The sequence below is a fragment of the Gavia stellata genome, chromosome 8 (assembly GCF_030936135.1).
Source record: "Gavia stellata isolate bGavSte3 chromosome 8, bGavSte3.hap2, whole genome shotgun sequence".
NCBI lineage: Eukaryota > Metazoa > Chordata > Aves > Gaviiformes > Gaviidae > Gavia > Gavia stellata.
This window is the reverse complement of record NC_082601.1, coordinates 31208006-31221932: the sequence shown is the minus strand read 5'-3', so window position 1 is coordinate 31221932 and position 13927 is coordinate 31208006. Positions and strand designations below refer to the sequence as shown.

Genomic DNA, 13927 nt, shown 5'->3' with positions numbered 1-13927 from the left:
ATCCTTAAAGATTCTAAACTCATATCAAACTGCTTGGGAAAGAATCAAGCAGTTCTGCCCCTCCTCGTACAGAAGACAAGAGTATCACATGAAATTCTCAGATAACAGGTTCAAAACAGAACAGAGGAATGACTTATTCACAGAACACATGAAGTATGGTGCTTATTACCAGAAAACATCGTAGATGCAAACACCATACATGGGCTCAAAAGTTTTTAAAAATTGAGTATATCCATGGAATAAAAATCCATAGAAAACATCATCCCCCCCGAGAGACTGGGAGAGCTGACCTAAGGAGTAACCCTATATGTTTGCCTAGAAAAGAGTGTAAGAATAAAACACCCACTGTCAAATACTGCTTAGCTGTGGGAAACAAGCAGGACTTGAAACAATAGTCCCGTCACATACCAGGATCCCAGAGTTTTAGGGTTCAAGACAGAATAGCAGATTAGGCCAGTATGGCTGTTCCTGTGAAGAATGGTCTTTGGGTTGCCAAATAAAACCAAACCAAACCAACCAACCAACCAACCAAACAAAAAAAAAACCGAAAAAACCCAAACCAACCAAAAAAACCACCCAGAAAGAAACTAAGACTATTGCTCCAGCACATCACTTCTCCAAAAGAGTAGTGAAACAGTGGTTTGAGATTGTGATACCTTCTATAAAATATTTAGCTTTCTAATGCTGCCTGACAAGATAATTTGCTTCCCCACATTTCATAGCCTTTTTTAAAAAACATCCAAAGAAACCAAGGTGGACTAAAGAAAGATCTTTTCTATCATTATTGTAATTAAAGCAGGATTGACCACTTTATTCAAATGACAAAAGGCTTCCAATGACTTATAAATGACTACTAATACAAAGCCAGAGAAAGTAACATGCAATTTCAGGAAAAAAAGATGCAGTATTTAGTTTTAAGTAGTTCAAATATGTATTAAGATATTGGGGGGGGGGGGGGGGGGGGAACCACCCAGAAACCAAAACAACCCCACAACCCTTTTTTGTCATCTCAGAACTGAAAATACTTCAAGTCACTGTCAGTCACACAGCTCTCTACTCCCGAAAACCACCGTGAAGAGCATACCACTAAACTCAGTGCTAGAAAGAATATTACATGCACAGGCAGAGAAGAGCAGTACTCCTAATGCATCTCACAATCTGTTAATCCAGGACACATATCAACACAAATTTCTGGAAACCTGGGCTTTTGAAAGCTATTCAAGAAAACCCTGCCACCTTCCTCTAACCTAGCAACATAAGCAGGAATCCCAGCAAATCATAACTAGCATAGCTGGATAGATGCTAACATAACTGTATCCTAGAACACTTAATCTTTTCAGTAATTATCACCACCATGAATAGTACAAAAAAAGCGCAACTGAATAAACCACAGGAAGTACTGATTATTTGTACATGGAGTCCCAATGACCTTCCCTTCCTAAAGGACGTCCAGCATTTTTTACACAAGATTAAAATTTCTTTTCTTTTTGTTAGTTCCTTGTGCATACTATTCATTTCTTCAGACTGACACTGTAATTGTGGTGAAGTTTCCTTCTCAAAAGCAGGTTGTAGCAAGACTGTAAGCCCCCTTTGAAATTATGCAGACTCATTTATTTGGTGAAGACATAGCTTCAAAAAGCTTCCTATATTCCCAAAACATCACATCCCTCATATTTGCAGTCTTATTTTTAAAAGAAAAAGTATGGTCAATGCTGAAAGAAAAGGAAATTTAGGAAGCAAAACATTAAGCAACCTCATGGTAGAGCGAATCTATTAACTGCACACAATTTTTTTCCATCAAGAGTTTTTATGTACTTGGGTGGGGGGGGAAACAGTTACCCAAAACCTTGTAAAGCAACAGTGTATTTGAAGACAAATCTTGCCGAGTGCAGTCCTCTGCTACAATTCTGTTTGACCGCAATAGGTCACATAAAGTCAATATTCTGTGATCAAAACTGAACATTCATGTTGACAGACTCAGCGATACCAGTAAAGTATGGTTTCATGCATAAATAATCAAGTCATACTTCCAAGCACCATGGAGAAAACAAAACAAAATAAACAAACAAACAAAAAAAAAACCAGAACTTTGTATTTTTCCTTCAAAAAATAAAACCAAGGTGTCTGGTATCTACCACGTCTACGGGTCATTGAAAATTTTTTTCTGAGGAAAATATCAACATTCCTCAGCAACGCCGGACTTTGAACACATACCTATTAACTTTTAGCTACAATAAGAAATACTTCACAGGTATCTGACAGAACTTCACTCTCTATAAGACAGAGATTTAGGTACTTTATAAATAAAAAGTCCTCCTGCTATTCCACCCCACATACATTACAGAAAAACAAATGTGTCTCCTCTCACCCTGAGACTGCATCCACAGAGCAGAAGAGACTGCTCTGAATCCTCCAGACTTTATCTCACTGTGAAAAACATTCAATGCTGAAACCAGACAGAGGCAGTCTGGATTAAACAGATGGCACTCTATTTAGAACAGTTTCGCTGTTAATAACATGATAATGGCATTCCTCCTGGAACTCTTCTCATGCACTCCCAATCTCCCTATTAAAAAAACCTGAAACCCAGAAGCAGCTTTACATCAGGATATTAAAAAAAAAAAAAAGGCATTAGTCTGTCCTAAAATTCTACCAGCATGATGCTATAAACCAGTGTTTATTCTCATTGTCATAAGAGCATCAGAAATTAATATAACAGAGTTTGTATCCTGCTACAAAAAAACAGCATTAATGTATCATCTACAATTAAGGAATGACTTAAGCCTTTATAACTCACTGACTGAGCCATTAACTTTTACCAGTTTCTTTTCGGATAAAGGGGACTATGTGCTCAACCTTGAGGAACATAAAAAAATAATTTTTCAGATACTAATGCAATCGACACTTCATAATTACATAGCCATGGCATGCAAAACACCGAGCTCCCCAGAGATAGGCACTCAATGGAACCAAGCAACCATCTCACTCAAGAAGCAGCTGTCAAGGGAATTCTTAACTTTCACTTACCTTTCAGTGCAGTTCCAGGATTTCAGGATGTCTCCCCACTTCTCCTACGGAAACAAACAGCGATGTTCTTTTAAGATATATCTACTGAAAACCAAAAGTCTGCTCCTCGCGCCAGCCGGGCTTGTGAACACCTCCGATTTCCCCCACAACTTCTTCCCCTGACGAGGTGAACCCCGAGGGCAGGCAGCGAGAGGGCACTGCCCCGGGCCCCGCAGCCGCTCCGCCGCTCTCCGCGGTCAGGGCCGGAGGTGCGCGGGCCCGGGGCTTACATAACCGCTGATACGGGGATGCTCCCCCCCCCCGCCCGCCCTCTGCGGTGCCTGGGGAGTCGCCGTCTGCGGGGAGAAGGAGCGGGAAAAGAGGGGCCGAGCGCGGCGCCCCGCACCCCAGCGAGCAGCGATGGCAGGAGGGGGGGAACAACGGCTCGCGCCCCCGCACGCACAGACCCTGCGGGCTTCCGTCCCTGCTCGCGCACCCGGCAACGACCGGCGGGCAACGGCCAACCAGCGAAGAGAGGGGAGGGATCCTTGCTGCCGGCCCGGTCCTGGTGTCGGCCCAGGCCCCGCCCGCCGCCGCCGCCGCCGTCGTTGTCGTCGTCACGGCCGTCGCCGTCACCACCACCACCACCCAACGCCTCCGGTACCGACTACTATTGCCACCGCCCTCTCACCCTCTTCTCCACTGCCACCTCCAGCCACTGCCAACCCCGCAGCTCAACAACGCACCCACCCATTGGGCCACTCCCGCCCCCAACAAGCCCCGCACTGATTGGCCGCTTTCTCCTCCGTGTCTCCCTCCCCTCTCCCCTCCCCTTCCCTCCCGCGCTCCTCCGCCAGAGTCGGCGGCGCTGCTTCGTGTGTGGGACCTGCCTCGTTAAACCGCGACGGGAGTGCTGCGAGCAGCAGAGGCCTGGGCAGCGGCCTTGCTGCCTTCGCCAAGACAGTGGGAGCAACCGGAACGGAAGCTGCCCGGAACCCTCGTGGCTGGCTGCGCTTCCTGTAGCGGCCGGTCCTTGCGCCGATTTCCGCTTCCGGGTAGCAGCTCCGTCCTGAAGGAGGGTCACGGAGCGGGCAGGTACCGACGGCCCGTCGGCGGGAGGCGTAGGTGGGGTGGGCCCGGCCGCTCTCTGGGACCTGCCTGTGTCGCTCTCCACCCCGGGAACGTCTGTCTGTCTGTGGGGCTGGGGGGGGGAGGGAGTGTCTGCTGCTCCGGGTTGTGCCCCTGAGCTGGAGCGGCCTCGCGCAGCCGCTGTGGTCCTTCTCCGCGCGCCGTTAGACGGACACCCGCCCTGCCCGGGCTAGCGGGCCTCGGCACTGCTGCTGTGCGGGCCCTCCCTCCCTCGTCTCGGGGAGCCCTTTGGGCCCTGCTTTTGCCGGTTTTGCTGGCGGAGAGCGCCCGGCAGGTGCTGCAGTGCAGCCCGCTGGCCGCGGCGTGTGGGCGCTAGTCTGCACGTGCGCATAAATCCCTTTCTTGTAGAAAGGTAAATACTGGTAGGAGAGAGGTCTTGGGTTTTTATGGCAAGGGTGTAGACTGGGGTTTAATTTGGGGGGAGCTTTTCGGGTAATGACAGCATTAGAGCTCTTCTTCAGGTTTTCTTCTGCAAGAGAATCCTCTTTGCTTGCCACGGCTTGGGTTCTTCAAGAGTTACAGGCTTCAAAGCTGTGTTCGTGGCAGCATTGCGTTCCAGTTAATTCTCCTAAAAATTAAGGATGTTAAATCTGTTCTTTGCTACCAGATGTGCGTTAAATGGGAAATCATGGCTCAAAGAAGGTGTTTTCTGAAAATAGAGACTTCAAAGCCATTGTTATTTTCTTCCAGTCCTTCATGATCTCACTGAAAATGTTCACCTTCCCATCTGCCTTGGTCACTGTTTTTAATGAGAACCTTAATATTTTCATGGTTCTCTCAAAGGTGTATCTAAATAACGCATATATTTCCCAGCCTCATGAAACTACTAGTAAGGTGTATCTCCTAGTCCATTCATCTATCCTGTACCTGTTTATCGCCACAGTTACATTTGACTGAATTGGAGGCAACTTGAAAGGAGCTGAGGAACCAAGTCATGTTTTTCTTCAGAGCTTGGTGATCATAGCTCTGCCATACCTAAATTAGAAATTTCCAAACTGAACTTTGAGCTTTTTGACGTACTCTGGAAAGCCTGCAAGTTGGTGGGCCCTGGTGTTGCTAAAGTGCATTTTTAGGCATTGGAAATAATTGTTTTTCTGACACAGAAGATTTACATAGCTGCTTCATGAATATAATGGTGGTGGTGACTTACAACGCAGTAACACTTAAGTCTGCACAGTTTGCCTTATTGTGCTTAATCACTAGCTTCTGAAATGCCACATAAAGTCTCTTAGCTCTTTGTTCTACAGTGTACTGTGTACAGTGCAGAAGATGCTTCATGTGCAGTGTTTTGTGCTTTGGAATACTTCTTGTAACCTCCCTGTTTTTCCTGTACAGGCTATTGTTCTTTGCAAGCGTGTGAAAATAAGCTGATACTCTCTGAGAAATAAAAAACTTTTTTTTTTTTTTTTTTTGTAGGTATGGGGCACGGAAATGAACATGGTCATGGCCATGGCAAAATGGAACTCCCTGACTACAGGCAATGGAAGATAGAGGGTACTCCACTAGAGAAAGTCCAGGAAAGGCTAGCTAAACGGGGTCTTAGGGATCCGTGGGCTCGGTAAGTGCAAGAGCCTTAAAAATAGTCTTGATATGTTGTCTTGTAACATCAACTGGACCTTGTCATTGCAGATTCTTCTTCAGTAAAAATAGTGAAAATGCATCTAGAATGTATTAGTCAGAATTTCAGTTAAGTCTTTATTTACTTTTTTGCGTGGAGGTTGCACCTTGCATCACCTTGACCAGTCTTCACAGATTAGTCTTCACATTTTGCAAGGCACCCTTGCACTTCGTGATGTTTCATGATGATACAGATCAGGCACAATGGCCAATATCTCATCCACCAAAACACTTAAGTAATATTAGGTCTTGCATACATAAGTAAGTCTATTCCTTTTCAGCAAATATATTGTGTGCTCAGATCTTGCTGAAGTTGATGGAACTTACATTGACATTCTGAGTAGGAATAGCATTCCCCATATACAACAGGAGGCCTTTATTTGAAAATAAGAAATATACTAGTATACAATGTGGAATTAGATTCAACTGTGCATTTCATTTTGCTAAGCAGTGAATAACGTAATGGAAGATCAGATTTTTACCTCTTAAGTTGTCCCACTCTACAATGAATACCTCCTCTTTTTTAGCTAGAGCAATTGTAGATCATTTAGGCAGCTGTTAAAACAGGGCTTAACATATTTCTCCCACATCATGAATTACGTACTACTTTGCTCACTTACTCTTTAATCTTGGGGAATAAAAACGCTAAATGTCTTGTGCTGTGTAGTCTAGTTCTTCTGTAAGGGAAAAGCTGCCTGAGCAAACTATTCCAGGAGCCTTCATAGAAAAGGCTTTACTTCAAATCACTACAAGAAAAAATGTAAGAGCAAACAGGTCATCTGTTAAAAAGTTGTTACATGCTATAACATCTGGAGGGGTTTGGCATTGACAGGACTTTTTTCCTTCCTTTGAAACAGCTTAAGGCTGTAAGCATAGAGTAAAACAAAGTTTTGGTCATGATAAGTATCATTTGAGTCCTTAGGATTATCGGTTACTAATGAACTTTCCAGGTCTGTGTCACATTTACATTGCCCCTTTCTGTGGAGTGCAAGCAGTGTTAGCTTTTTTTTCCTTTGCTTCAGACAAAATTGTTTTCAGCAAGCAATAAGCTTATTCCCATTAAAAAATGGACACAGTTTAATATCATAAATTTAGTGTAAATTAACCTGACTTTTAGTGCATACACTTCAAAGTACACTGTTCAGGAAGTGCCGCAAAACAGCAAACTGGAAAAGAGCTTGTGTAGTATTTGTTGCCCCTCCTACATTAAAAAAAAAAAAAGTTTCTATGATAAAAGAAGGGAATTGAGCCAATTATGTGAGGAGTCAAAATAGGGAACAAAGTCAAACTCTTAAAGTATGAGATGATTCCTCCTGAACTTTTCAAATTTTATGTAAGGTAATATTTCAGCTCCATAGGACAGGTACAAGTATCATGCCAATCTTCCTTAACAAAGGAGAAATTAAAGTATCAAGTTATTTGCTTCAGTAATCTGGAGAAAGATTGCATTATTATCTTGCACTAGATGTCTTGAAGAAGTAACCCTCTCTAGGGCTTCCCTCTTTCGTAGATTAAGTTTCTTTTAACAGGAGATCAGCTTTCCACCTTTGTAGCAAATGCACATTAATGTACATATTCAATACAGAATAAGCTGTGTGAAAAATGTCCTATTTGGAAACCTAAGTCTTTATCAGTTAGTATCGTAGACTATAGAAGATACTCTTCCATGCCAATGTGCCTTCATCCCGACTCACAGAAACCATGTGCACAAGCAGATTATCTATGAACATAGATACTTGACCCCCTTGTTTAAAAAAACCTGTCTCTTCTCCTGAAATGATGGTTCTGATTTTATTGCTTGTTTCTGTGCAAATGTGTTTTTCCCTTTCTTAAGGCCTTTGAGACCTTAGAGATGGGCACAGTTTGTCTCTTCTATAGATTACACTGGTTGTGCTACACATAAATACTTGTAGTCAGTTACAGTAGTGACTAACGTTTCGGTAACAATGTAGGTTTAAAACAGTAAGGCAAGACAGTGTGAGGTTTGTAAATATTCTGTAGCTTTTTAGCAAAACACAATCTTTTCAGCTTTTTTTTTTTTTTAATCAGTTTTAGTAGGCTTTTCTGACCCTAATATAGTTCAGTGTCATATTGTAAAACAGAACGTGCCTCCACACTAGGATGAGTTTTCTACGGCTGGAAAGATTTAACTATGCTAGATACCATCCAGCACAGTGACTAGCCTTTGTAGTTACTCCATCCATGCATGTGCTGGTGGGTTCTGATTTTGTTCCAGAGTGAAAACAGAAGACAACAAATAAATAACAAATCTGGGGAGGTGATTCTGTTATTAGAATTATGTTGTTTGATGGTGTTACTTGTATCTCAAATTATATGCATAAAGGCTTAGAGTTAATATCATGAACTTTACTTGTGGCAACTCCTGTTACTTAAATGATAATTAAATGATAAAAATATTACAGTTTCAATATATATCTAGTTGAAATACCTTAATCTTTTTTTCCAAACAAAGATATTCCTGTTAAAGTTTATCACAGTGGCTCCACTGATCTTGTTTTATTCTTTCGGTTTCATTTTTCTTCTAGTAATGAAGCCTGGAGATACATGGGTGGCTTTGCAAAACCTGTCACCTTAACAGAAGTCTTTACTAGGGGACTCAAGTGGGGATTTGCAGCTTTTGTCATAGCTCTTGGTATTGAATATACACTGTTTCCGCCAAAGAAGAATGGAGGCCATCACTGAAGATCAAATATGACAACTTAATACTTACTCATTACTAAGCTGAAACGTACATAAGCCTACTGCTCACTCTGTACTTATAATATGCACATTAAAGTATATCACAGGCAAAACCATGTTTCTTTGATTTTATTATACTTTTGTGGAAGAATCAAAAAACACAGCTATAGTGATTTACCCGACTTCAGTCCGGGGCAAAAAAACAAGACATAAACATGCTCTTGGGTTTGCTGTACCATCCGTTAAAGAACAGGGGAAACTATCAGCCCAGCTCTTTCAAGCCCTACCAACAGTCTATTAGATGAAATTGAGAAAGTGTGATGATTTAAGAGAAAAATTTTACTGTATTAATTACAGGTTTAGTTAACAATTATTTGCTGGTAAGTGGTAATGAATGACTTGTCATTTCTTAAAAGTATAATTTGTTACTATTCACTCTTATGTCTCTAAATAAAAAGAACTATCACCTTAAAGCTTTAAAAAGTACCCAAAACTGCCTCGAAGTATATGAAAATACCAAAGCTTATACTTAGTCCTATTGCAGAGTTAATTAATTTGGCAGACACTATGCACCAAAATAATGTGCTGTGTAATATCCAGAAATTAAAAATTACATTGCTGCCACATTTACTAAGCAAAGTAGAATGTTTCACTCAGCAATAACTGTACCTTACCTTAATATGACTTCCAATATACTTGAGTGTAACGTGAAAAAAGAGAGAGAACAATTGCTTTTTTTCTTTGTCCTGGTGTCTTAAGTTGTAAATTTATAGTAGTACAGATTTTTTTTTTTTTTTTTTTTTTTACACCTAGTCTCTTTTAATAACTTGCTTTAAATTTCCTATTTTTTCCTTAAATTATGGAACAGCTTCTGGAGTGCTTTAAGAATGCCTGGAGTAAGGACTATGGTAGAAAAGGGCCCGTTGGCAGTATATGTCCTCTGCAGTGCTAGGAATTAGAATTGGCTGAACATCCTGTTGTACATTTTGTTATGCCCTTAGTAACATAACCTAAGAAGGGTATAGGATCTCATTTTTCAATCCAAACAATAGGATGCCTGTGTCACTAAACAGAAAAGCAAAATTAGATAATCAAGTGAGAAACTTTAAATGCCACTAGGCAATTGCATGGTGTACTTCCATGGTGGAGAAACCGCAAAGTTTAAGTAATCATCACAAATTGCAGGTTTACAAAAAACTTGTAGGTCCTATCAAAACATGGCTAAAATATCTCTTGGTTTTTATATATATATATATATATATTCATACACAACCTCTCTGAGTGACATTATAACATTTTTTTTTTAGAGCCAGTGAACATCTTTCATTATGGGAGTGCAGCTGTACTGTTCAGTGGAGTTTCTCATCTCTGTGTGACATTGCCCAAGGCACTGTTCATAGGCCAAACATTTGTTTTACTAAACTTTTCTTGCCTAGGTCTTTCTGAAGCATCCCTATTCAGTTGCATCATTCCCTGAAAAACAAATCAAGAACCTGCTGTGTAAGGTCTGTTGAATAAAGTAATTCCATGTTGTCCCTTAGGCAGTCCCACGCTGAATACACATTTTCAAAGGCTGGTTTTCACTGCTTGTTTTCTATCTGGGTCTAAGACTAAACTTCTTAAGATAACTGAATTTTAGATGGTTATTCAAAAAAACAGTTAACATAACTAGCATTACATGCAGTATTGGTGAATCTTGCACTTAAGATATGTGCTTCTCACTTCAACTGCTCTTCGTTAATTTTAATTTGGTGTGCAGTACTTTTGTGCTGAGTGGCTGCTCCCCCCCGCCCCAACTCTGTTGCAGCTGTTCCAGAAGCGTAAGCCTTAAAAAAATTTTAAGCAGTAGTTGCTGTCCCATTTAGTTCTGTATACATGCTTTTCATTGTTTTATTTGGTTTTTTGTTCTACATCAAATGCTTCAGAGTCTGAGGTAAGGTTGCTGCAAGTTCCTGTAGAATTAGTCTTCTAAAAAGTTATAAGCCTGCCACTTCATTGATACAGCAGACAGTTCTGTTAGAAATCAAAAGCTTTATTTACGCTAGCTGAAGAGATACTCATACATTATTTTCAAGCACTAGCAGATGAACACAGATTTAAAAGTTACTGTAATTGTATTTTCAGCATACATAACCTTGGTATATTTCTTAGTTTATTTAGACCAAAAGATCTAAACTACATACAAGTGTAGTTTGTATGTTATATAAACTACTGCATTACTCAGTAATTTTTTAAAACCGATCAAGACTTTATTGTATATGAAGAAACTTAAGATAATCATAATCTTTCGTCTTATAGTTTCAGCCAGTTTTCAGAAAACTCTTGGTTTTTTTAAAAAAAAAAAAGATTACTTGTTTGCATGCAATTTCCACAGATGCTCTACTTTAAAGATTTAAAAATTAAATTCATGTGTAAGTGCTGTCTTGTATAGGGAAGATGGTAAGAATCTGCCTTACCAACGTCCTTCAGAAGCAAATATATTTGGTCTATTCACTGTTAAGACTAGACTAGTTTAGGTAAAGTTTATTAATTTATGAATTAAGGTGGTATCATTCAATGATTTAATAGCCAGATGGCAGCCACTGCCCGAAACCACTGCCTTAATTTATGACAAACATATTTTGCCAATATTGTGGAATATAAAAATGTCTCATCGTTATTATACATACAATACTTATAAAGAATTTTTATTTCACATGTATTATAATACTAATCCTGCCTGGAGATGGAGTATTGCCTGTGTATTAAAATACTAGTATCAAATCTGTCTTCACTGTAACCATAGCAATGGCTGTCCTTACATCAAAACAGCCTTTCTACCAGCACAGATATTTTACAGTGCAAAGAACAGGGTCACAAACAGCAGTACCACCTGCAGGTGAAGGACATATATGATTGTAATACCACAGTGAGGAAGCTCTTTCTGTATCTTAAGTTCTGAAAAATAGAACTGATGATGCTCCATTTGCTGAAATGCAGGTGGAAATCCCATCTCCATCAGTAGTCAAAGAGCTATTTCTGCTCACCTGGAAAGATACTTGTGATTTATCTATTGTTTTTGCTAATGCTACCTATAATATTTACATCATTCAGCATAATCCTCCAGATTTGGATGTCACAGAGAAGTTAAAGCAGCTAAATTATTCCAGTACAATAGTGGCTACACTGTAGTATAAACTGGATGTCTCTGAAATTCCTGTTTCAGAGCATAACAGAATAACCATTCCCATGATGTGACACAGTCGCAGTTTAAATCGCAGACTATAGCTGTGTGTCTGTGTTGTTAACCTGCCGTGAAATAGTTCTTGAAAACCCTCCTACAAAAATCTTCTTTGTTGAGCTCTCAAACTATGAGCTTCTATCCTGCAATTAAATCTTTGCTAGATCAGCATTTATTAGATAGACTTTTTACATCAATTGATGTATTTACATACAGCTAATTTAAGTTAGGAGTGTTTGCTTCAAGGGGTTTTACAAGGAAGGTACTCAGGACCCACGCTTGTCTTCCAATTAAGTTTACTGATTTCATCATGCGTATCAAAACATTCAGCGATTCATCCAAACTGTTTTGCATGTATGACAGGGAACTGATTTTACAAATGTTTTATACATTCTCTATCCTTAGTTGTAGGCCAAATAATAGAAATCTAAAAGTCAGATAACCCTTTTACCATTGTTCTAATGGAGAAGAAAAACCCCTGAAAATAATCTCTTCCCTTAGTGACATTTTTAATAATAATAATAAAAGCAACACCAACACATGACAAATGAAACTAGTGACACCATTTATATATACAAATGTAATGCACTCACCCTGATCATACCAAACCTGATTTTGAAATATACAGCATAAAAGACAGGTTCATAGTATTTTGGGGAGCATAAATTTTTAAAGATTTTTTTTTTGTTTTACATAACTAGGAGAATCCACAAAATGAAACAGATAGAACCTGTTATGAAAGCAAATCAAGAGAAATATGTCCAAGCCAGAGATTTATATCCAACGCCTTCTAAATTGAAACATATAGGACCATCTCTTCTCAATCTTACTGGTATGCTCTATGTTCTACATTTACAGTGATTTACAGTTCCTGTTTACATGAGAACATATCAATGAAGACAATCTAGTATTTCAACTTAGAAATGGGGGGGGGAAGAATGAAAAAAACTTGCATACAACTCATAAATGCTGCCTAGAAAAATGTGAAAACTGTTTAATAAGCATATAAAAATTAGGTAAATTAAGGAAAAAGTGGAGTAAGTAAACAAAAGAGTACATTGGTTGCTTTAGTAATGGCTGTGTTAAATTGGTAGATCATTCATTCAACCATTAAAAAAAAAAATTCTTCTTTCATATGCCTGCAGCCATACCATCTCCTTAAACCTCTTCTATTAGCCTGTACAAGTCTTTATGTGTTTGTATGGAATAGATCCAAGGAGAATGTGTGCATATTGATTCATAGCAGGTAGCTGGTTTCCTTCTGAATCAGCACTGATCCAATGCTATGTCTTAGTAGCAGGGATGCTGTGACACCCTTGAACGACTGATATTAAAGTGAGAGCCTGACCATACCATTTCAGTAAGAATCCAGGTATTTTTTCCAGAACACACAGCAGTCGCTTGGTACCTGACCAAATTCTACTGTAGGTGATTACCTTCTGCCTCCATTTTCCCTGCAGTTCCAAAGGCAGTATGACTCTCTGCGTAACAGCATGCTATCCCAGAGTACTGTGCTTCCAGTGCTGTATTTTTAGCAGCACAAAAAATACCTCACTATTTTGTAAATGCTTTGAAAACCACTGAGCTGGGAGTTATATGTGTCTAATTTCACCACATACGGAAGTGGCTTTTGTCTAGTTCAGCAGATAAACTAGCCCAGAATTTTAGACTTCAGGCCTTTAAGAGAGCAGCTCCAGCTACAATACCAGCATCTCAGAGTAAGTCGCTTCATGGAAGCTGCTGGTTTATACCAAGGGAATCGCAACACCCAGCTTACAGGGACAAGGCATTACTTCAAATTTACAGAATATTATACAACAATGGAAAGCATACAACTGCGTGTACAGTATTATCCTCACTGGGATGGAACTCAGAGTGACAGAGCAAGATATGAACCAATTAAGGGCTCACTTCTGTACAAACTCCCACCAAAACACATGCCCGCACTTACCGCAAGTCTGTAATTGCTCACTGAAAAACGGTTTGTTACACCTAAATGGCTATTGGGGCCAATACAAAACTGTTTTGTCTCTCCTCATACCAGCAGCAATATAAAAAGCATAGCCCCATAAACGTCTATGCACTCACGGAACTCAAGACCATCCTGCTGCCGACACCCCCGCGCCCCAGCTAGTCGGAAGCCATTTTGTGTGTAACCGATACCCAAAGGCGCCGGCGGGATATTGCGCGCGGGAGGAGACGTCCCTTCCGTCACAGCCCCGCCGCCATCTTGTG

The 13927-nt window shown here is 40.3% G+C and overlaps 1 protein-coding gene across 4 annotated transcripts; it reads left to right on the top strand.

The window, feature by feature from the left end:
• The first annotated feature begins 4027 nt into the window (after positions 1-4027).
• Positions 4028-8588, top strand: NDUFB3 (NADH:ubiquinone oxidoreductase subunit B3). Of its 4 annotated transcripts, none has more exons than XM_059820644.1 (3): positions 4028-4097; positions 5572-5713; positions 8319-8588. In XM_059820644.1, exons 2-3 carry the CDS (start codon positions 5574-5576, stop codon positions 8473-8475), a joined length of 297 nt encoding a protein of 98 aa, XP_059676627.1. In that variant the 5' UTR covers positions 4028-4097; positions 5572-5573; the 3' UTR covers positions 8476-8588. The 4 variants fall into 4 exon arrangements, with proteins under 4 accessions (XP_059676627.1, XP_059676624.1, XP_059676625.1 ...); XM_059820641.1 differs by having other exon boundaries at positions 4028-4101; XM_059820642.1 differs by lacking the exon at positions 4028-4097 and adding an exon at positions 4101-4131.
• The last annotated feature ends 5339 nt before the right edge of the window (positions 8589-13927 follow it).

Excerpts from the sequence above, each read along its gene's own strand:
- NDUFB3 (XM_059820644.1), top strand. The coding sequence starts at position 5,574 with ATGGGGCACGGAAATGAACATGGTCATGGCCATGGCAAAATGGAACTC. Across the intron at positions 5,714-8,318 it reads CTTAGGGATCCGTGGGCTCG|TAATGAAGCCTGGAGATACA; the intron begins GTAAGTGCAAGA and ends TTTTTCTTCTAG.